We start from the raw sequence: 25,785 nt of genomic DNA, 5'->3' as shown, positions 1-25,785 counted from the left end.
GAATTTATTTGTTGAAGATTCAATATTCTGCTGTATAAAAGGTAGAGAGGAATTATGAGAGGTAAAGGTAAGAATTGGTATGTGCAAGAGCGATAACTGCAATAGTATAGACGTGCAATAGATGATAAGTACCAGTTTAAAAACTGTCGTATATTGATAGCTGATAGGGCTCATAACATTCGAAGACATATAAGGAAGTAGTGAGGTTTGATAAGAGGATATCATATCCCAAGGAGGAACTGATAAACCCTCCCAACCCATGTCAGCCTGAATATAGGTTTGTTATGATGGTGATGATAATAACAATAATGATATGAGAAAAAATTACTGAAACAAAAATAGAAAAAAGAATTTTTAGATTCTGTAATTAGTAGAGTAGTCAGTTTAAGAATTCCGAAAGATTCTAAATGGTACTAGAACTAATATTTGCATATTAGATGGATAGGGAAATAAAATCAAATATATAGTGAATTTTATCTTTAAATAAAGTATTAAACTGTTAAAACAGAATGCTTTCAGTTGACTATAATTACAAATTCATCAAAGTTATTCGTCAAGACACATATAAACTACAGCACAAACAATATGTATAAAATACAATCGTTTGAGAACATAAATTAATTATTTGTTTGATTTTATTCTAAATGAAAAATCTGGAATGACAAAAATATATTACCAAACATCCATAAGCATATCAACATGACAACTGTAGTCCAAGGTAAAGCTTGAGTGGTTCCATAGCCCCATGCAACAGAGTTTATAAGGGCCCACACAATGAAAAATGGCACTAGAATTGAAATGAATAGAAAAAATATATATAACATTAAAAAATTAATCAGGAAGAAATATATTCCTAAGATACCAATTTCAATTATTCCTAAGATAGGACTTTAGCCATGAAAAATCTATTAATTAATAATTTTCTTAAGAATAAGTTTATAATTAGTAGAGATAGTAATTCATTGCTGATCTTTCAGAAATTTATAAAGAGAATGTGTTTTGATGATGACCATATCAAGGAGTAAATTTGCATCCAGAGTGGCCTCCCATCTCTACTGAAGGTAAAAATTAATATTGGTTATCAGTTAATAATTTTTCTTTTACTGTAAATATTTTGGCAGTTCAACCTATATAAATGTTTTAACTTTATCAAAACATTTATCATAGGCTAGTTTTCATGCGATTTCTGATTTATAGTAAGTTTTACAGAATTAAGTTCTGGCTCACTGAATTCAAGTCTCACTAGGGCTAATTTTATATTTTCTATTTTCTTTCTCAGAAATCATAACAACAGGCACTAGGATGATACTGTGAAGACGAAATTTTATAAACCCAATTCCTTTATAAAAAGAACAAAAATATAATAAAGAAAAAAGAAGATTATAAAAGAATAAAAAAGTAGTGATTATATTTCTGTTCTTAGTACAGATCAGTCTTTTGTATGAAAACCATATAGTTTGTTTTTTCTGATTATAGTTTGCTTGTTCAAACATTTTTACTTTTTACAAAATGAGAACATCTCTTTAAATATTTCTGAAGTAAGTTTTGTATTCTTTGACTTAGATGATCTGAGAAAGCGAGAAAAATATGATTGCACTGATATTCTGTTGGTGATATAAGTAGGTCACATTAATTTTAGGTCAATTCTTTATGAACCATATTTAGGTAACTTTGACACAAAGAGAAATATGGCTTAGTCACAACAAATTGGTATAGTAAAGATAAATAAATTTCTAAAGTTCTTTTCAGAGTAATGTACTTACATGCGAACAAAGCTGAAGTGAGATTGATATTCCATACCCAGTTGTCACCACCCATCTTTCGGTAATAGTTTGCAGCAATGTATCCAGACACACCTGAAAGGAAATCAAAATGTTATCTGTTTTCATTGTAAATGAAATAGTGCTGACTGTACTTACATTTTTAACCATTTAGCAGTCAGATTGTTCTGTCAAATGTAATGCTGACTGATTCGCATTGTTTTGAATTAATCATGGTTTACTCCATAGCTTCAAAATTTTGATAATGTAATTGTTTATTTTTAGAATGACATTGTAGGATAGGTGTGAGAAGTCAGATCTGGCTGCTTTAACCCTTTAGTGTTTAAAACGGCCATATCCGGCCAAAATATTCTACCTGTTTTATGTTCAAACTAGTCAGATATGGTCATTCATAGCTACCTTATTGTGTCATTTTTAAAAATAAGCAATCACATCATTGAAATCTCAAAGCCATGAAATGATGCAGGATTAATTTTACATGGTGTGAATAAATAAGCTTTACATTTGACAGAATAATTTGAATGCTAAAGGGTTAAACATAAAACAGGTAGGATATTTGAGCCAGATATAGCTGATTGAAAGAGTTAATAGTTTTACTTTGAAGCAGATAATGACTATATATATATTTTTTTACTACAAATACTGGTAACTGTCATCTAAAACTCAAAAGTTTAATCTGATCATCATTCATTTTATTTAAAATAAGTTTTTCAAAACTAGCTTCCTTAGAAAATCCAAATGCAGCAGTCACCATAGTAAACCTGAAAATGTAGATGTAACAGAATCCTTGAAACAAAACTTTTAAAATTTCAACTATTGTTTGAACCCTGTAAAATACATAAAAAGTTTGTGATTCAGCTTAATCTGTCTTTTTACTCTTTTACTTGTTTCAGTCATTTGACTGTGGCCATGCTGCAGCACTGCCTTTAGTCGAGTAAATCGACCCCAGGACTTATTCTTTGTAAGCCTAGTACTTATTCTATTAGTCTCTTTGGCCGAACCACTAAGTTACGGGGATGTAAACACACCAGTTGTCAAGTGATGTTGGAGGGACAAACACAGAGACACACACACACACACACACACACACACACACATACATATATACGACGGGCTTCTTTCAGTTTTCGTCTACCAAATCCACTCACAAGGCTTTGGTCGGCCCGAGGCTACAGTTGAAGACACTTGCCCAAGGTGCCACGCAGTGGGACTGAACCCAGAACCATGTGGTTTGTAAGCAAGCTACTTACCACACAGTCACTCCTACACCTATTATTTTTTTTCAATAAATTACATTGCATAAATCTTTTGAAAACTTGGTGACAATTACCCAACACTGAAGTTGACAACAAAAAAAGACTAAACATTAAAACAGAATGTTGCAAGTAGGATTGCTTACTGAACTAAATTTTTGAATGCTATTTTAAAATTTGTAATTTAAATTTTTTATTTTTCAATAATAGATGCAGAAGAAATGTAAGTGTGCTTACCTGAAGTAAGTGCATATAGAACAATTGCAGCAGAGTTAATGGAACCATGGCGATGTACATTGAACATACCGAATAATGCCATCAACAAAATTCCTGTAGCTAAAGCAAGAAACTGACTTCCAACACCTAAGTTTAGAATAGAAAAAATATATTTTGTTTTATACACAAATGCTAATGAGGGAAAAAGCAGTAAAAATACAATCGTGCACATGGTATTTTGTTTCAGTTTTATTGCATTGAGAATATCCTTTGCAATATGTGTGTGCAATTGTAGCAGTAGTTTCTATATTTTGGGAGTTTGATTGCATATTTGCCTGCATCATTTTTTTTTATTCACCAAGTACTTTTTATGGTGAAGATTTGGCCTTGTGCCGGTGGCACGTATAAAGCACCATCCGTTCGTGGCCATTGCCAGCCTCGCCTGGCCCCTGTGCCAGTGGCACATAAAAAGCACCATTAGATCGTGGCCGTTTGCCAGACTAGTCTGGCACCTGTGCCGGTGGCACGTAAAAAGCACCCACTACACTCATGGAGTGGTTGGCGTTAGGAAGGGCATCCAGCCATAGAAACATTGCCAGATCAAACTGGGCCTGGTGCAGCCTTCTGGCTTTCCAGACCCCAGTTAAACCGTCCAACCCATGCTAGCATGGAAAGCGGACGCTAAACGATGGTGATGATGATGATGATGATTGGTTCTGTTTTCAATCCTCACATTTTGAATATCTCCTGATACACATTTTATATTTGGGTAAAATTCATCTGTTTGAATAGAGACATCAATTAGGGGACATTGCTTTTACCAAAAGCCTTTAACAATAATACGGGGATGAATTGCTTCCATCTCCGTGTCTGCATGAACTGACACATCTCAGAGTATGGTCCCTTTATTATTCTCCAAGATTATTTGTGATGTGTGATTCTGGAGTAACTTCTAGTATATGAAAGTTCCAACTCTGTACATGTAGATATGTGTCATTGTGCATACATGCATGCATGCATGAATATATACACTTTAATAGTAGAAAGTCTCACTGTGGGTGTAATATGAATGCAAACACTATTGATGAGTGGAAAAAAAAAGACCTTCTTGTGCTTTACTGACTGCTCCCCAGAGAAGATACCCTCAATCTCCTTCCCAATCAGCAGCAATGTGTCATCTATTGTATAAAGCAGTCATAAATTAGAATAGCACATTAGTGTATAGCTGAATTGGCAGAGTTTGTCATTAATGAGACAATATCAATTTTATGCACAACTAGCATAAATCATGAGAAGTGAAATAGATTTAAATACAAGAACGCAAATATACTCTTTCTAATGTGGCGATCTTTCGGTACAAGTACCATAACTGCCAAGTCTGTTTACTCTTTTACTTGTTTCAGTCATTTGACTGCGGCCATGCTGGAGCACCACCTTTAGTCGAGCAAATCGACCCCGGGACTTATTCTTTGTAAGCCCAGTACTTATTCTATCGGTCTCTTTTGCTGAACCGCTAAGTGACGGGGACGTAAACACACCAGCATTGGTTGTCAAGCGATGTTGGGAGGACAAACACAGACACACAAACACACACACACATACATATATATATATACGACAGGCTTCTTTCAGTTTCCGTCTACCAAATCCACTCACAAGGCATTGGTCGGCCCGGGGCTATAGCAGAAGACACTTGCCCAAGATGCCACGCAGTGGGACTGAACCCGGAACCATGTGGTTGGTTAGCTAGCTACTTATCACACAGCCACGCCTGCGCCTTTTGAAGAAGAAGATCGTCACTTTCCGTAAAGTTTTTTTTTTTTTATATTTGTGGGGTTAGGGTTAGGGGAAAAGTGTCTCTTTTTGCTTCAGAAATGTAAATAAACCCACGTGGGTTTATAATTGGCAGTTGTGGTACTTGTACCGAAAGATCACCTCTAATGCTATGACCTGTGCTGCTCATTGGGGAAGAAAGCCAACTGCATCTTTTCTGGGGAGAAGTCAAAGAACAGTAAGATGGTCTCCTGAGAGACTCGCTCCATTTTATTCACATCAACAGCAGAGAAAGAATGAGTTTACATTATTATTACATCCACAGTGAGGCTTTTTAATATTTAAATTGGTAGTTCTTCTAAATTATGCTGTGTTGTGCATATGAGCCAATAATTTAAAATTGCCCTGATTTTACATTATCATTACACATACAAATATCTTCTAAAATCAGTTTAAGATCCTAACCACTTTTTAATAGGTTTACAATACAAAAATATATTATACACTATGAGATGCACCTGGTATTGAATTCAGAAAGCAACTAAAGTAAATAGAATGAAGATCTACTTACCCAAAATGGCACAGAAGAGACTCTTACACACCGGGAATCTGAAGACATCAGTATGGATGATCTTCCAGCCATTCTCATCTTGGTCCAAATCTTCACTGTCATCTTCATCTATGTTATACCGAGCAAAATCACTCTTCAGGACACGTGTCTAAAGATGCAAAAACATTTAAACATATGTATTTAGCTCAATGTTACTTTTCTTCTCTTATCAATATTACCAATAAATATTCATATGACACAAATATTACTTCATAAAATTTGCTTTAAGTGCTAATTAAATTCCATTTTATGAAAAACTAGCAGTATCGCCCGGCGTTGCTTGGGTTTGTAAGGGAAATAACTATATAAGCAATTTTAGAGATGTAAAAAGTATAATAGCCATCTCAATATGGTTAACCACAAAGGGGGAGGGTTACTGTAGCTTTTTACGTTCTGAGATTTAATAATACATTTTTAGAGAGTTACTTCCCTTATATATGCCAAAAATGCATTAAAAATGGGAAAAATTGAAGGTAAATTTTTTTTTAAATCGTAGACTCATCGTAAACACGCGCTAATACCCAGAAGGGCTCGATATGAATCACGACTATATGATACCCGGTTTTGGTTAAACTGCACCGCAAAATGTGGCAGTAGTTAGGAATCTAAATCGTAGGAGACAGACAACACACAACCTCACTTTTATATATAAAGATTACTTATGTACTCTCAGTGATTCTAAATTCAGTTCAATTATGTATTATTTAAGTTCCAAATGCTATGGCAGCCATAATTTTGACACAAAGGTTGATAGTGTGTCTACTATTGCATGAAAGTATGAAATTCTGATCAAATTCCTTTCAGTTGCAGTCTCCAACATACTTAAACTCAAATGAAATAAAGGCCTCCTAGGGTGATACATAACCTAAGATTGCACCACTTAAATTGACAGACAATCAGTAATTGACCGTTTTGCTGATTTATTGGCATCAGCTTTTTGGAGGACAAATCAGTTTTGATAATTGACCGTTCTTGTTTTGCGTTATTATGGATAGTGACATATACTGGAGCAAGAAAACATTGGATGGGAGAGAAACTTGGAAAATGTGTTGAATTCAACATGCAAAAATAGATAAGAAGTGTATTATTTCTTAGGACACACAATCTAAGCTTGCCATTGTAATATAACCCTATTCCAACTGCTAGAAAAGATACCCTCTACTCTCCTGAGAGGGTGTGTGTTTAATTGATCTTTTAGAAAGAATTTAGAAATTATAAAGATTCTTGTTACATCATTATTTAAAGTTATTTAAAAATTAATGATGGTTCCTAAACAAAGCCCAACAGTATTCTTACTAACCAGGAATAGAGTAGGAAAATGGTATAGTGTATTGACTAATCCAGCTTAAGTCAATACACTTTACCAACCAAAATTGTTATGAGTTCTGACATCAAGACTGATGAATACAAGAGAAAGAAACAATTAAGTTTAAATAACTAGTAACTGATATGTTTATAGTCATGCTAAGTGTTGTTTCTATGTATGTTAGGTCAATTAGAGATTTTAAATTTTGGCTTTAAAGCATATAGCTACTCAGACTCCACATGTTGGTGTTACAATCACACAATGGTTAAACAAGATGGAAACCCATGAGTATGTATAAAATGTGGGATGTGGTATATACAGAATGTTGCATCATTAGCTAACATGGTTCAGTGGCAAGAAAAAGTAGAAACTGTGGTGAAATCAACCTCTTTTCTATAATCATATACTCTCAAATAGTAGCTCCATAATCGTAATTATAATACATATTTTCATATTAAAATACATAATTTCATTATGAATAACTGGAAATTGGCAATCTGCTACTTTGTTTAACATTCAGATACAGGCAAGCAGTTCTCCTTTCATATAATCTTTAAGAATATGATGGATGAATGAGAACAGTCATTTGGTTTCAATTCATCTATTTTACTATTAAAAGCCTGTATGGGACACTTCGACTCCAAGAAAAGAAAACAACAAAGTAATGTTAGAGAGAAAAATGTGCATCAGAGAGGTACAAGAGCTTGCATATGAAAGTTGTGAATGTGCTAGTGTTAGTGAAGACTGTTCTTTTTACAACACAGCATTTTGATAGTCATAGGAGTACAGACTGTCAAATGAAAGAATTTGCTGACCATTAAACTTTGCTGCTCATGTTGCTAAACTCCTGACAAACAAAATCCCTGCTTGTCAAGTTCTGTTTTTTCTTTATTTATCTGGTCACTTTTATATGCACCAGAACAAATCTAATTGGACAGAGTTGTGATGACATTGTCACTCAAAAATCCATGACATGTTTACATATAATTTCATTGGCCAGCTTTTTGCTGATATCATTATTCAAATTGCTAAAACTCAGGTGCAGCTACCAATTTTCCTTGCAAGGAACTGAGGAAAAAATATTCACTGCCAGTGGTATAATAGGAAGATTTCTATTAGTAAGTGTATACAATTTAGTAGATGCTTTGGAAAAATGTAGAAGCACTGTGCCTGTGCCTGGCACAGGAGCTGTGAGTGATTACTGAGTAGTACAACAACTGAGTAATACAACAACTGAGTAATACAACAAATGGTGAAAGGCACACTGGATGCACTGAGCCAAGTAAACTTTCTCACTGCACACCATGACCTAAGTAAGGTCAGACTCAAGAGGATAAATGACTGAAAGCAAGAATGTAGAACATATAGTCTGTGTCCCTAGCTGAAAATAACAAAAGCTTAAGGCAAGTTAAACTGTGTAGCATGTTCAATTGCAGACAAAATGTAAAATAGTGCAATATGAACTCTCACTTGTAAACAAGTGAGATCATATTTCCTCATGGCCAGACATATTTTCACAGAAGATTAGAAATGAAAGACACTGCTTGTATGATGGTGACACTCATTTACAACTACCACATGATGTCAAGAGGATACACACACACACACACATATATACTTATATATGACAGGCTTCATATGTATTATATATCAGCTTTGGTAATCCTAGGGCCATAATAGAAGGCACCTATCCAAGGTACCATAGAGTGGGATTGAACCGAGAACTATATGGTTAGGAAGCAAACTTCTTAATTACACAGTCACACTTGAGTCTATATGTATGTGGTATGATTATTGACATTCAATATTTGGCACCGCTTGTGTAAAACTGATGTTGCTTTTCTTTTGACATTATGACTGGCTGCTCTATCCCTTTGAAGACCTTAAAAATGAAATAAAAGAACAACCTTGCTTGATAATGGTGGTAAGGGTTGGCAACATGAAGAGCATCTGACTGTAAAATTCTGTCTCAAATAACTCCTCGTCTTATAATAGGCATCAATTTTGCTGGATCACCCTTTCTAGTTGTAAACATGTTGAGTGATGGGTGGTATCACACACATCACTTATTCTTTTGATAACAGCCCAACTAAGATCATTTGTACTAAAGTGCTCACATTTAGAACAAAATCTTAATCAAAATCTCATCATAATATAAAAATATAAAGTTAAAGATATTCTACTAAATCCTTAAAAAAATCTTAAATATATGAAAATCTAATTGAAACACATTTATATATTTATAAAAGAGTTAAAAGCATGCAAGATATAATCTTTGACAGAAAGATCCAGTTAAATTATATATAAAACAAATTCCAAAAACATCCCTATACTTTGCCACACTCACATGAATTCTTGCAAGTAAAATTTCATTTGAATAAATATTATTGCTCAAAATCGAGCAGCTTAATGTCATTAGAAGAAAGTATTTGGAATTGTTTTATGCTAGGGGCTCCCCCATCCATTAGAATACTGAAAAAAATATCATAGTTGATACAAATACACCATTAAAATGAATAGTGTGTATTATATATATATATATATATATATATATATATATATATATATATATATATACACTCACATATATATATATATAAAATCAATTGCACTAATATTTTTTTTTAGAAATACTTGAAAGAATTAAGGTACAATTTTGAAGTATATCAAACATATATAACATGTACATTTATTTTATGTTAGAATATGGAAGTTTAATTTGTTCAAAATGTCGAAAGAGTACATCAGAGATTAGAAAAGGTGATCAAGTTTTACAACAAACATTCAAGTTCTTTTTCTTATGCTAAAAAAAAAAAAAATTTTTTTAATGTAGTTAGCATTATTTCTTTACTCATTTTATGTTCAATAGAAAATTATCTTGTCAACTTTCTTTTAGGATGGCAAATTGGATTTTTTAATATATTTTATAGAATTCACATATTAAAAAAAAATATTCTGCACATGAAGATAATTGAACAAAAACTTAAATGTCAACCCATATAAATATCCTACAATTAGCAGTAGTAATGAAGAATGTTATTGAAAATGCCAACATTTGCACACTTTCAACAATAAGGAAAATGATACACTTTAGTTTATAACATGAATCACAAATTGTCCTTAGGATGAACCAGCCCCAATACTGAACACATAATATTATCTCCTTTATAAAACTTATAAAGAACTATCTGAAAAAACATAATTTCCAGTAAGGCAATATTTATTTAAGGACACTATGTGTATCATGCATATATGCATCTGTGATATGTCATGAGTACCAATTTGTAAATGGAACAAAGAAATGGTTTGAGTGCATCATTTATCAGTATTTCTCAATCTTATTTGTTGCCATTATCAATGACATTCTTTTAATTAGAATGTAAAGGTTATGAGAAACCCAGTAATATCTGAAGACCTTAAAATGGTGTAAATACTATAAGACCTTTGGAGAAAGATGTTATGAAAATTCCAAACTAAAAATTCATTTTTCTTGGAATTGTAAAGGATTTTAAAGAAAAAAAAAATGATATACAAAGTTTCTAATTGAAACAAAGTTAAGCACTGGTAAATAAATGTGATTATTTAAATGATATGAAAGAGATCATTAACTTACCAAAATAATAACAACAAAGCTTATCAATAGAAAAACTAAGACCATTGAATTGATGATGGAGAGCCAGTGTATCTGGAAGATATTAATGAATAAAAGGAAGTTTTAAAAAGATGAAATTCAAAAGTATTTCAAAAGGAGAAAAATGCATTTAAAATATTTAAAATAATTTTCTTTGTATCAAATTGTAATTTGTAATCATGAGAAGAAAGTATGTACATAGATATGATGATGATGATGATGATGTAATATTTTAAAATATTTTCTAGAATAGTTATAACCAATTGAAGTTCTTGTTTTTACTGTTGCTAATCCACCACTAAATCCCCCAAAATTCAAGGAGACTAAAGGCTGTTTGCATTATTGAAAGTCAATTTGGTAGAAATAACAAAAAGAAGTAGCTTTTTTTTTTTATCTAATTATTTTCTTTTTCTTTTCACCTTGTTTTTAATCCCCACATTTCTTTTTCTTTCTCTTATTTGTTTCTCACATGTTTTCCTAATTAGCTTAACTATTTGTAGATCAATTTCTTCTCTCATTCTCATATAAAGATTTCTCCAAAATGCTTTATATTTAGCTGTTATAGTTATTCTCAATAGAAGGTTCCTCTCCTTTTTCCAACCAAGTGTGGATTTCATTGTCGTCAATTGTAAGTAGTGTCTAAGCAAATCTGGAGTCTAAGATTATGAGAACTTCAACCTATTCATTAATATGTGCAATTTCTGTTTAGTTTTTCTTGTTCTTAAGCTTATTTTACCACCTGCAACACTCGATATTTTATCCAAAGATGAAAAACAAAAAATATCCATGTAATTATATTACCGTGAACTATATTTAATTAAGGGTTCTGCTAATATAATTTATCTATATTATAAACTATCCACATTATTTTGTTACAGTATGTCTTAACAAATCTAAATAAGCTATACTTCATCCATATTTTCATAATAGTGAAACATCTAGATAATTGGACTTGAACTCATAGTTACAAAGAAAAGTATATATCTTGCATAAACATTATAAAGTTATAGTAACATATTTACTTCCATTATCTACAATAAATTATGTTTTCACTTGATATTCACTAACATCTGTCAATGTTGTGTTGCACATCCAATGAATCATACTTGATTTTTTTATATTCCAAAAAACTTCACTTGCTGTCTTTGCTGCTTCTCATAAAGCATCGCATATAGTTGAGATACATATCTTATAGTCCAGCCTTTGTGCAGAGATAAAATTTCTTTGATGCAGCAATTCTATAAAGAACTGATTCTACTTCCAGCACTAATTAGGTCTCTCATGTATCAAAATTTATCACATAATCTCACAGAACAATAAATATAAGTTTTGTTTTTAGTATTACATTAACCCACATACTAAGTGAAAAGTCCTGTTGTCATCGTCTCACTCAGCCTACTACATTATTTGGGTTTTGGTGTACGCTGGTCAGTTGGAGACCCTTCACTCTATATAAATTCTTATTGTATTATATAATTTGCACCCTCTCCAGCATGTATATATACTGATTTGGCAGCACAAAAGATGCACTTTTGCATAACATGCACCCCTATTTTACAAGTATATTTTGCGGAAAAAAAAAGATTTAGTGTTTCATCATATGCTTATTGAAAGATATTTTGAATTGTTCATGTAGGAGATGTGTAGATGTATGATTCTGCCTGCAAATACAATACAGTCATAGCACACTAGAATAAGGTATGAAAATATAAATAAAACACACATAAACAATATTATACAAATACTATATTTCAACTTTATCTTTTTTCAAACCAATTGTATAGTTATTTATATTTTGATCAAGAGAATTGCTATATTAGATGTGAAACTTGTATTTTTGGCTATGACATTTTGTGTTACCCTGATTGTCCACCAGGAAGACACACCACTGCTATGATTTTGTTGTCTTCCACTCATTGCAAATAGCTGACAAGTGGATGAAAGTTTAATATTCTTTTCATTTTACAAGGAGAATTTTCATTTAGACAATTAAATAATGTTTCTTAAAGGTAACACTCAGTCATTAAATAATTTAAGATACATATCAGGTGTGGGTTATGAATGCCGGGGAAGTATAAGGAGTTGATGTGACCTCTTCACATAACTGCCAATGTACCATAAGTGAATTTTCATAAGTTTGTACTGTGACATTTTGGATTGTTTCCAATATGGTCATTATTAGTCACACTTATTGTTATGAGTAAACATATGCTCGTGCAGCTCACAGCACTCGGTCTCTCATCTATAATACAGCTACATTAAACACAAGGCAATTTTTCAATACATTTAAAAATAAAAAAGCGTGTCTTACATATTAGCAAATATAGTACATGGATATGGTTGGTATATTTATAGGCAACTCAGTAGCAATGTATAAATATCAAAAATAATATCCATTTCTTCACAGAACATAGGTTTCATCTACAGACCTCTGGGTTATAAGCCGAGCATGCTTTCACTGCATCACTCTGCTTAATGAAAACTTCAGCAAATATATATATTGTATTATTTCTTTTACTACCCGTTCTGTGTTACATTATTTCTGCTAAATCATCTATCGTGCTATTTATTTATTTCTACTCATTGGATAGTGCCAAATGTATGAAATATAGTAACTATACAATATATGCTGTAGCACCAGGATATTTGTTTACTTACGAAGAGGCAACTTTTCATTCTGCCAATATTCTGTGAGTCACATTAGACACATAGATCTATGCATGTAGTTTGTCAATGTGCAGTAAATTCTTCTGGGTGCCACTTCATTTGCCATTGTCAGACTAACCAAAAGCAAATCAATTCTATAAATTTTTTGCAGCAAGCTTAATAGTCAGTATATTATATGAAATTTGTAGACCATTTCCTACATTAGAACCTCTACAACAAGTTAAAGAGGGCTGAAGATTCTTGGTACTAATTGATACAGTGTAATGACTTAGAACAGGTTTTTGTCCGGTTTTAATTTATCCAGCAACATTTCAATCAATTCTACAATCATTATCATAATCTCGATATTCTTATGGACATCCATTCTTAAATTCCATTACAATATTTTCAAAACCAACTATGGAAAGAATTAGGATTCAGGTTAATGTTTACTAAAAATGTACCTGCATTTTCAACTTGCTGTTGTGGGCAAGCAATTATGAACTTGCTCTAACCTGCTTTATACACATCCCCCGAAAACCTTTCATTCAGACTTAGCTTTCCTGTTGCTAACTCAATAAATATATTATATCTATCTATCTACATAATATATATATATATAATATATATATATATATATATATATATATATATATATACACACATACATATATACACACATATATATATACATACATATATATATATATATACATATATATCTATACATATATCTATACATATATCTATATACATGCATATATATCTATATACATGCATATATATCTATATATATATGCATATATCTATATATATGCATATATATCTATATATATGTATTAGTTTTGCATATTTATACACATATATATATATACATATTTATATCTATACATATATATATATACATATATACATCTATACATATATATATATACATATATATATCTATACATATATATATCTATACATATATACATATATATATCTATACATATATTTGTATATATATATACACACACACACATATACACACACACACACACACATATACATATATATATATATATATATATATATATTGTTGTATTTTGGAATGGTCATTTTGCCAGTTTAGCCAATAAAAACACATGCACTATATATTTGGTGTTATTTTGCTTCAGTGTTATTTATTTTTTACATTAATCTTAATCTTATTTCGGCCAGAGTTCTTTCGTCACACTCCTGTGACCGCATCAGTGGTCCTTTGTTTTCTTCTTTCTTATTTGTGTCTCTCCTTACTAACCGTCAGTCATTTTGTATTTCTATTGTATGTCTTCATTTGCACATGCTTATATCTCTATGTGCGTCTATGTTTATTTAGTGTGTGTGTGTGTGGTGGATGCCTGTATTATTTGTATCTTCTGTTTATATATGTTCGTGTAATTTGTTTTTGTTGTTGTTTTTGTTTATTCTTATTTTGTTCATGTGTTTACATCTACTTATTATTATCATTACATATGCTTCTATGTATGTATGTATAACAACAATACTAGTAATAATAATAATAATGATAATAATAATAATAAATCAAAAAAATATCTTTTAAATAAAAAAAAAAGGAGTGGCTGTGTGGTAAGTAGCTTGTTAACCAACCACATGGTTCCAGGTTCAGTCCCACTGTGTGGCATCTTGGGCAAGTGTCTTCTGCTATAGCCCCGGGCCGACCAAAGCCTTGTGAGTGGATTTGGTAGACGGAAACTGAAAGAAGCCTGTCGTATATATATGTATATATATATGTGTGTGTGTGTGTGTTTGTGTGTCTGTGTTTGTCCCCCTAGCATTGCTTGACAACCGATGCTGGTGTGTTTATGTCCCCGTCACTTAGCAGTTCGGCAAAAGAGGCCGATAGAATAAGTACTGGGCTTACAAAGAATAAGTCCCGGGGTCGATTTACTCGACTAAAGACGGTGCTCCAGCATGGCCGCAGTCAAATGACTGAAACAAGTAAAAGAGTAAAAGAGTAAAGAGTTATTTATTTCTATTTGTTTATTTATCTGTGTATCTTATTTATTATGTTTTCGGTTTTGTTTATATTGTAACCAGTTTATGGGGATCCTCTACCATCATATGTTGTGGTGTGTAGAGATTGTATAGGCATGTACATGTGTGTGCATGTGTGAGTGCGTATATTTGTATGTATGGACACGTCGGTCGCGTAGGCATGTGTACTTTTGTAAATGTATGTGTATATAGGTGGGGCCATATGAATGTGTTTGTATATGTGTATATGTATATATGTTAGTATATGTATACGTGCATGTATGTGTATATATATATGTATCTGTATGTACGTTTATGTATATGGGCATGTATCTGGGTGTATATATATACATGTACATATGTGTATGTGGGAATATATATTATATATATATTATATGTGTGCGTATGTACATATGTATGTATATATGTATATATACACGTGTGTGTGTGTGCACTAGATGCAGGAGACAGGTTTATATATGTGAGAGTGGGTAAGTATGTAGACACACACACACACACACACACACACACGTACACACAGATAAGATAGGCTTAGAGCATATAAAGTCAAACTCCTATAGACTGACCACTCGCCTACTACTATACCCCCCCACCCGATAATTAAAAGTAATTTACGACACTCACCACAGCATCAGAACTTTAACCCATCATCTCTGACCACTGTATATACTTTTGTTCCTTTTATCCTTATTTCACTTTATCTTAATTTTTGTCTTTTTTATTTTTTACTTTTTATTTTTTGTACCTTTTACACTTTCACAATACATTTCTAGAATTTATGACCCTATACCTGAAGTTCTTTATATCTTTACTAGCAGTATCGCCCTGCGTTGCTCAGGTTTGTTAGGGAAATAACTATATAAGCATTTTTAGAGATGTAAAGTATAATAGCCATCTCAATATGGCTAACCACAAAGGGGGGTGTTACTGTAGCTTTTTACGTTCTGAGATTTAATAATACATTTTTAGAGAGTTACTTCCCTTATATAATAGCAAAAAATGCATTAAAAATGAGAAAAAATGATGGTAAATTTTTTTTTAAATCGTAGACTAATCGTAGACGTGCACTAATACCCAGAAGGGCTCGATATGAATCACAACTATAAGATACCCGCTTTTGGTTACACTGCACCGCAAAATGTGGGAGTAGTTAGGAATCTAAATCGTAGGAGACAGACACACAACTTCACTTTTATATATAAAGATATACTTATATTTTTACATCTTTACATTTTTTGTATATTTTATATCTTATTATCCCTTATAATTACATTTATATTTATATATATATTTTTTTGTGATCCCAACTTGATTAACGTCTCCTCCCCTTCCCCTCCTTTCTCCTTTTTCTCTTTCTCTTAACATCCAATTCCTTCCCTTACATGAAGGAACCTACCCAGTATTCATTCTATATTGAGTGAGAAAACAGTATAGACGATTTGTTTTGGAGTCTAATAATACCATGTACGCCTATGAAGATTTACAAACATACTTTCCCAGTGATACTCGGTTTACCAACCATTATAAACAATACCAAATGTTTTTTCTGAAACCTTTCATAATGTGATACAAGTCTTTGGTGTAGCAATTGCATGCGGCTGAAGAGGGCTTTTGAACTATCTGTTATGTCGATTATGCATTGATGTAAGAATAAGGTGTTCTATAAAGCTCAAAACATATGTACCACAACATCTTTTGTGTCCTGTTTTTCATTTATTTCATTTGATACATATATTGATATATATATATATATATGTATATATTTTTGTATTCTCATTTGTGTAACATCGTCCGTTTTTCCGTCCTTGTTTTGTATACATTTGAGGCTTTCTTCCAAGGAATCTAATGCGCTTGGCTTAGATTTTCCTTTCGGGCTGGCCAGACCGGAGCAATCACAAGATTAATCAGCCGAAATTGTGAGGATGATCCGGTTCTCGACTGAAGATTGAAGGCTTCGAATGTCCTGTCCGTGTTTTTTGTATCGTCTTCTAAATGTTTTGCGTTCTTGTCCCAGTTTGTATTTTTTTACATATATATATATATATATATATGTGCAAGAGTGACTGTGTGGTAAGAAGCTTGCTTTCCAACCACATGGTTCTGGGTTCAGTCCCATTGCGTGGCACCTTGGGCAAGTGTCTTCTACTATAGTCTCAGGCTGACCAAAGCCTTGTGAGTGGATTTGGTCGATGGAAACTGAAAGTAGTTCATCGTATGTATATATATATGTATGTATGTATGTATGTATGTATGTTTGATTGTTTGTCCCCCATCATTGCTTAGCAGCCGATGATGGTGTGTTTATTATGCTCTTGTAACTTAGTGGTTCGGCAAAAGAGACCGATAGAATAAGTACTAAGCTTACAAAGAGTAAGTCCTGGGATTGATTTGTTCAACTAAAGGTAGCACTCCAGCCTGGCCACAGTCAAATGACTGAAACAAGTAAAAGAATAAAAGAAAATATGTGTGTGTGTGTATATATATATATATATATATGTTTTCCTTTTCATCTGTAGTCATAATTATTTTTTGTTCCAAATATTATATACTTCATGTTTTTCTATACAGAGAATACACTACCATATCAGAATTCAAAGTCAACTACTTCAAGTTTATTTGCAGACTAATTTCAAAAGGAATAAAGAATTCACATTTCTTCTAAAAAGCAAAAGTTTGTGGTTGATATAGATGCAAACACAAGAGGCAATCAAAAGAATATTCAAAAGATTTTTCCATTCCATTCACTTACACTAAATAGAATAAAGCTTCACATCTGTCTCATTTTTATTTCCATTTTTAATTTATACAATGCTTGATAAATAAATGGAAGGGTATGTAATTTTAATTTTAAATCAAAATGATAGCAATATTAAAATATCAGTTTGAGTTAAAATTCCACCAAGGTTAACATTACCTCTCATCCTTTCAGGGCTGATAAGATGAGTAGCAAATGAGCACAGGGGTCAATGTAATTGACTTACTCCCTACCTTGAAATCCTGGCCTCGTGCCAAAGTTGGGAAACCAATATTAAAATGTAGTTTTTAATAAGAGTCAGATTTCAGAGTAAAACATACAAACAAATGATATTTTTAAATATTAAATTCAAACTACAGAGATGTACTTGCATAGCAAGTGACCTGATCTGAGATCGTGTGCTGGAACGAAAACAATTGCAGCGTGGAAGGTGTTTATAAGCCATTTATGAAACACACAATAACCGTTAGATTCACTTCAACATTTAAATTTATCAAAATATTTTCGTTGCTTTGAGACCGCGACCTATTCACTGGCAAAATTTCGTGTTGCATCTGAGAAAGTAACAGTTAGTTCATGATATATATATATGTACGCATGTATGTGTGTATGTATGCATATATGTGCGTATGTATGAGTGTGTGTACATGTATGTGCGTATGCATATGTGTACATGCGTATGCATGTGTGCATGCCTATACGTATGTATGTATGTAAGTATGTATGTACTTATGTATGTATGTGTGTATTTAGGAGAGTGTGTAGACGTGTCTATGTATATGTACATGTGAACATATGTTTATGTACTGATATGTGTCTGTTCAAGTTGTATACATGACTGTTACTTTGTTGAAGGTTGTATACACACACATATACATGTATATAGACATCAAATTATAAAAAAGATAAATACAATGGATATTTAAAAGATGAAAAGCATGTGGTTAGAAAACAAATATTTATACTTACTTCCAAAGATTTAGGGAAGAAACTGTTATCTCTTAATCTTCTGCCACGATCTGCATAAGCTACACTGAAATAAAAAGAAAAGAAAATGTTTATTAAAAAAAAGTACATACATATCATCTATCTTTTACTTGTTTCAGTCGTTAGATTGCAGCCATGCTAGGGTATTGCCTTGAAGAATTTTAGTCAAACAAATAGACCCCCAACACTTAATATTTTTAAAGCCTGTGACTTATTCTATTGGTCTCTTTTGCTGAACCACTAAGTTACAGGGGCATAAACACACTAACACCAGTTGTCATGTGGTGGTGAGGGACAAACAGATACAAAGACACACACACACACACACACACACACACACACACACACACACACACACACACACATATATATATCAGGCTTCTTTTAGTTTCCAAATCCACTCTCAAGGCCTTGGTTTGCTTGAGGAAAGAGAAAAAGACACTTGCCCTAGGTGTCATACAATGGCACTGAACCTGGAACCATGTAGGTGGAAAGCAAACATCTTACCACAGAGCCACACCTGCACCTATATATATACATATATATATATATATATACACACCCACACACACACCTACACCCACACATTGTTCATTCATGAACTAGCTCTGTTTTCTGTTTGATGGGAAAGTGAGAAAATGTATTAAACCAAATGCCCACAAAATTGTTAATACTTTATGGGTAAAAATTTGTGAAATAGATCAAAGACCCTGCTGCCCCAAAAGCGAAAAAGTGTGTGTGTGCGTATATGCATGTATGTGTATATATATATATATATATATATATATATATATATACATACACACACGTATATGATGGGCTTCTTTCAGTTTCTGTCTACCAAATCCACTCACTAGACTTTGGTTGGCCTGAGGCCATAGTAGAAGACATTTACCCAATGTGCTATGCAGTGGGACTGAACCTGAAACTATACCTGTGCAATTACCAATCTTTAATATGTCAAAAATATAATTTTAAAACCTGTATGCGAAGATGCCTGTTTATGTAAATGGAATATAAATTAAGAGATATATTGAATTAAAAGAGAGATACTGAATATTTGTGTCATACACCATGAATACATAATTAAGTCTAATGAAATGAGACAATAATGAAGATGTTAAGGAAAAGGAAATAGATATTGCATATATATGTATGAATGTAATTAATTGAGAAGGTTTGTAAATGTGTAAGTCTATTCATGAAAACTATATTCCTTATATTGTAGATTTGTTTTGATTCAAGTAATGACTTAGTTGTATGTTATTACATACATGAATATTTATTTTACAAAAAGAAACTTACTTTGTTTGATGCCATTTAACACTGTATGTAAATGCAACAAGATAAGGTGCTGAAACCTCATCCAAACTTATAGGAAGCTGTTCCTTTGTTGAGACATTCGCAAATATTATCTAAAAATGATAAAAAGAAAATTATTATTTCAAATATTAGTAAAATCTATATTAATACTGGTAATTAAAATCATACCCAGCAAAAAATTTATAAGTCAAAATCCCAGTCCTTTGAGGATCGAGCAGAAAATGCCTAAACTTTGGTTTGTTTATTTAAATACTTACAGTGTCAATTTTGACCGACAGATTTAAAAAATAATTTTTTGTAACTAAACACTTTCAGACTTCGTATACTGGTAGAATGTGTCACATAAAACATCTTTCACTCATGGCATTATTGAGATATTCTGTATTTTGGAAGTTATTTTTTGTTAAATTTGTTGTATTTCGGTAATTTCAATCAATTAATGATGTGTATTCAGCTGAATAAAATTACTGCTGTTGTTTGTCAACATTTATTGGCAGTGTATATTTCGTTTGTCACTGTTATTTATGACATTGTTCGTGCATTTGCACTGGTTTTAGCTTTAGGGTTTTAGGAATAGGGTTTTAGGGTTAGAGTTACGGAAAAACATGAAAAATGAAGCACAAACGATTATGAAGTAAACATGCTTCAGATACACTCGTTTATTCATACAAACGTAACTGAGATGAAATATGTCATAAATAACGAAATATTCACTGCCGGAAGTTGTTGTTGACAAACAACAGCAGTAATTTTACACAGCTGAATACATGTCATTGATTGGTTGAAATGACCAAAATATGACAACTCTAACAAAAAATAACTTCTAAAATACAGAATTTTTTCAACAACGCCAAGAGTGAAAGATGTTTTATGTGACACATTCTACCAGTATACGAAGTTTGAAAGTGTTTAGTTACTAAAAATTATTTTTTAAATCTGTCGGTCAAAAAGTAAAGATCCTCAATTTGTGGTCAGGGTAATGTGAAAATTGGCAGTATTGCAGAAAAGATTAGTTTTTCAAATGTAAGTAGTAATTTGTGCTAAAAATAATATTGCATATGTGTAGTTATTAAATAATTACATTATAAAAACTAAAAAAACTCAAAAAGTTGGGAAAAAATATATTAGCAATAAATTAAATACCATGAGTAACAAACATTGTCATACAAACATTGTAAAAAGATTTTTCCCTGACCTCTTTGCGACTTATTCTGAAATTTACAAGTAAGTTGAGTGTTATTTTATGAAGACGCATGCATTTATAATTTATGAAGCTACACTGGTTACCTGCTTATATATGGCTAGATTTAAAATCAACATAAGCATTGATGTATTAGTTCTTTCTTATCTATCAATCAGTCCCTTTTGCTACTTACATTCCCCTTCCACTATCCTAAAGACAATACTTTCTACCCAGTATTGGTAAGCCATAGTTAGGTCAAAGTTTTCTAAGTGTACAGGCACTAATTTTTTGAAATGGTTAATATATCTCACTCATATTACATGTCAAATAAAGATTATCAAGTCCAAATTTTTATATTTTCAAAAACATTGAAAATGTAAAAGAAAATAGTAAGAAATTAGCCATTTAATTTTTTTAACAAAATACAAAAATAATGTGTTAACTTCCAATATTTAATTCCTGGTAATTATGAAATTGTAAATCTAGTAAAAAAAAGCCAAGTGAATTGAAATTAGGAATTTCAATATTTCAGATGAAATCGTGAAATACATCATCAATATCAATTCTTTAATTTATTGTATAATAACATAAAACATTTAACAACTGATTATTACAAGGTGCAGTTAACAATACCCATTTCCTTTGGTCACTATAAAGGTTACATTGGACATGCTTTATGGTAATACATTGGTACTTTCTTATTTCTTAGTTTAAAAATAAAAGTTTCTTTCATTACTCTCAAGATATATAAGTCTTTCCGCTCTATTGTGACTGAGTTTATCAATCATATGCTTTCCACCTATTAGAATTGTGTTGTAGTTATTTATTATTATTATTATTTGTTATTAGGTATAATATTTTAGGATATTGAGTTATACAAGTTTTATATTATATACATATATAAGGTGTATTTAAATTATATTGTATTCGAGTATAAAAATAGTTAATTTAAATTTATTCTGTAACTATGATTTATAAATTATTATGTTGTGTTGTAGTTATTTATTATTATTATTAAATTATTTCTTGTAACTTTCAGTGAAAAGAGAAAACAAAAATTTTGGTGTGAAAAACAGTAACTAAAAAAACAACAAAAAAACAGTGTAGGTAGTTTTTTATGCATTCAAAGAAACATAAATAATAGGAAGTGCATTTCATTTTTATTTAGTCATGCTAAGAAAGACTGAGAAGTACATGTAACTTTCCGAACTTAACAATGGAGTCAACATTCATCTAATAGAAAGAGAATCTCTTAATTGTCATATACAGTAGTATGGCACATTAATAAGCTGTCAGGGTCAGAATAGACACAGATATTAATATGAAAGGTAACATAGTTATTTCAACAGTTCTAGAGTCAATAACTGTTCCACAGTAACATTTGGAGTGAAAACATGAGTGCAGTTTTGATTAAGGTTACACAAAGTATTTCATAAGAGTTTCAAGGTAAATTGATAAAATTTTGGAGAATGTAACATAAGTGACACAAGCATATGAAATGATTTTTGGGTTTAACTATATCAAATTGGATTAGATACAAATTCATTGTTCAAAGGAACACTTTGGTAGAAGAGGCACAGAGCTGAATAGTGTAGGAACTTTGGTATTTTGGGATATAGTTCATGTGTGGAGTGCAATACTTTAATGGTTTTCTTTTTTTTTTATAAATTTGGGAACTTCTGAGAGCAAAAGCATTTTCTGGTTTAGCTTTTGTTTACTATAAACTGTCCTCAGAGAATAAAAAATTCTTTAGTCTGTAGGAAACTGAAAAGAATTATAAAACTTCTGTCAAACAGTTAAGGTTGGGCATTTGTACTTCCACAGTCTATCAGAGGATGCAAATGCTGCTATGTAAAAGAACTACTTTAAATGTAATTTTGTTGTTAACATGATAAAAATTCTGTTATCTAAGAAAACAAAACTCACCTGATTCCCATTGTATTCTATATTGAAGTGCAAATGAGCCCATAAATATATTTTATGATGGTGTGGTAGAAAGCCTCCCTCTTCGAGATGCCCTATAAAACCTCTAACAGGAATTTCATCTGAAACAAAAATTATAAATTAAATACAACAATATGACTAGAATAGAAATGTTATAAGATGTTGTTGCAGAAATGGAACAACTAATAACTCGTGTCATTTTCCCAAAGATTTTTTTCACTAAAGATTTTCAACTAAAGATAACAGCTTCTATTTCTCTATATATGTAAGATGATATAACTAAATATTATATAAACAAACTCTTGTTTGGTCTATCTTTCTAAATGTACTCTGTGACTAAGCAACTGTAGATTCTAACCAAATGAAACTCAGGATATAATATGAATCCTTCTCATAATTTTCCTTTGGATACACAGAAATACAATGCTTTACTAAATATGATTTTTTGTCGTTGCCTTTAAATCTAAACCTCTCTCTAAAATTATGTGCGTGTGTACATATACATATATTGACACAGGAATGCATGCATACACACACACACACATATGTACACATATATCTACATGAAAAGATGCCCTGTCGTGGAGAAATACTACCCTAATTGGGAATGGATGTGCATTGGTGACAGGAAGGGCATCTGGCTATAGACAACCTGCTTCAATGAATTTCATCTGGCCCATGCAAACGTGGAAAAGTGGATGTTAAAATGATGATATATAGATATAGGTATCTTCAGAAATATATAAACATGTATAACCCCCTCTCTCTTTCTCTCTAATGTGTGTATGTGTGTGCGCATGCACACACACACACACACATATAGAATGGAGGTGATGGTATTACATTTATTCCTTTATTATGATTGCTTCAACAATACATGGTTCAGACACAACCTGAATATAAATGATTGTGGCATAATATAATATATTACATGTGATCTACATTCATCTGCTCAGACAAAGGTAAAAAAAGTAATACAACTGATATCCGGTGAGTTATGATATATATATATACATATATATATGTTACAACTAAAAGAGGGAAGAGCTTGCATAAATATAGAGAGGAAGAGACCCTTCTGATATGTATGTGAGGAATAGTGTAGGACAGTATCGAAGACAGATTAACTTAATTGCACTAAATGAGGTTATTAGTGAATTTGGAACCTTTATTTCATAGTACCAGACAGTTGCCTGTTGAAAAAATAAAAATGATAATTGAAACTTGAGTATCAGCATATAGTGAGTCATAAATTAACAAATGAAAGTTGATAAATTTTCAAAGAACAATAATGATGAGCGACCAAGTAAAGGAATTTACAGAAAATTAAAGGACAAGAGAAGGAAATAATTAAAAGAAATAAAGATAAAGGAGAAAAAGCATGAGTGGGGTAAGTGGGGTGGATTGAGGCATGTCACTCTTGAAGGGGATCGACTGTGACTTACAACCAAATTAACAGTTGCAGCAAAATGTAGGAAGACGTTCACAATTCCCAACATAAGTGGTACATACATTCTACAACTATATTATGAACAGTTCCTAAAATAAATACCACAAGGCAAAAATAACTGCAAGAATACAACAAAAATAAAACTCAGCATCAAACAACTAAACAAGGGAATAAGAAAAATATAGGACAAAAGGAAGAGAAAACTTGCATGGAAACTTGTATTCAACAGAAAGAATTAAACAAGAAGTAAAATTCAATACAAAGTAAGTAGCATCATCAACAACAACCAGACCATACTAAGGATCCAAACATATTCAATTTCCAATGGCAAACAACAACCAGGCATGGCTGTGCTCTTCAATCATGTGGTTTTGGGTTCAGTCTCACAGTGTGGTACCTTGGGCAAGTATCTTCTACTATAGCCTTAAAGTGACAAAAGCCATGTGAGTGGATTTGGTGAAAAGAAACTGAAAGAAGCCTGACATATGTATATATATATATATATGTCGTGTTGACATTCTGTGATGATTCTAAACAAGCACCACCATCACACAAGTGGCCATTTGTTTCTAGTTTTCTGTGAAAAAAACGTATGACCATAGGAAAATATTACCCTACTTGGAAACAGGTGTGGGTTAGCAAGCAGGAGGGCATCTGGTCATAGAAAATTGGTCTCGAAAAATTTCATCTGGCCCATACCAACATGGAAAAGTGAGCATTAAATGATGATGACTTATCAAAAACAACACAAAGAAGCCAAAAACATCAAATGAAAAGATGCATTTCCCACCTAGACCATAATTTTAACCCCTTCCTTCCAACAGACACCAGAAGTGCAATATAGAAATGATATTCCAAGCTTTCAAGTCAAATACACTTTTAACACT

At 31.9% G+C, this 25,785-nt stretch overlaps 1 protein-coding gene across 1 annotated transcript in view; it reads right to left on the bottom strand.

Annotated features, from left to right (window-relative positions):
- LOC115215586 (transmembrane 9 superfamily member 1) overlaps positions 1–25,785 on the bottom strand; it is an 86,057-nt gene that overhangs the window by 11,702 nt on the left and 48,570 nt on the right. Inside the window, exons 4-11 of the mRNA XM_029784796.2 lie at positions 23,431–23,549; positions 20,304–20,413; positions 18,981–19,044; positions 10,553–10,624; positions 5,595–5,742; positions 3,272–3,397; positions 1,764–1,856; positions 677–787 (exon numbers count right to left, since the gene is read on the bottom strand). Of these exons, the coding sequence (XP_029640656.1) occupies positions 677–787; positions 1,764–1,856; positions 3,272–3,397; positions 5,595–5,742; positions 10,553–10,624; positions 18,981–19,044; positions 20,304–20,413; positions 23,431–23,549 (843 nt within the window). The remainder of the gene's footprint in view (positions 1–676; positions 788–1,763; positions 1,857–3,271; positions 3,398–5,594; positions 5,743–10,552; positions 10,625–18,980; positions 19,045–20,303; positions 20,414–23,430; positions 23,550–25,785) is intronic.

The sequence above is a fragment of the Octopus sinensis genome, linkage group LG9 (assembly GCF_006345805.1).
Source record: "Octopus sinensis linkage group LG9, ASM634580v1, whole genome shotgun sequence".
In the NCBI taxonomy this organism is placed as follows: domain Eukaryota; kingdom Metazoa; phylum Mollusca; class Cephalopoda; order Octopoda; family Octopodidae; genus Octopus; species Octopus sinensis.
The sequence above is the reverse complement of the archived record's forward strand: the minus strand, read 5'-3'. Positions and strand labels throughout refer to the sequence as shown.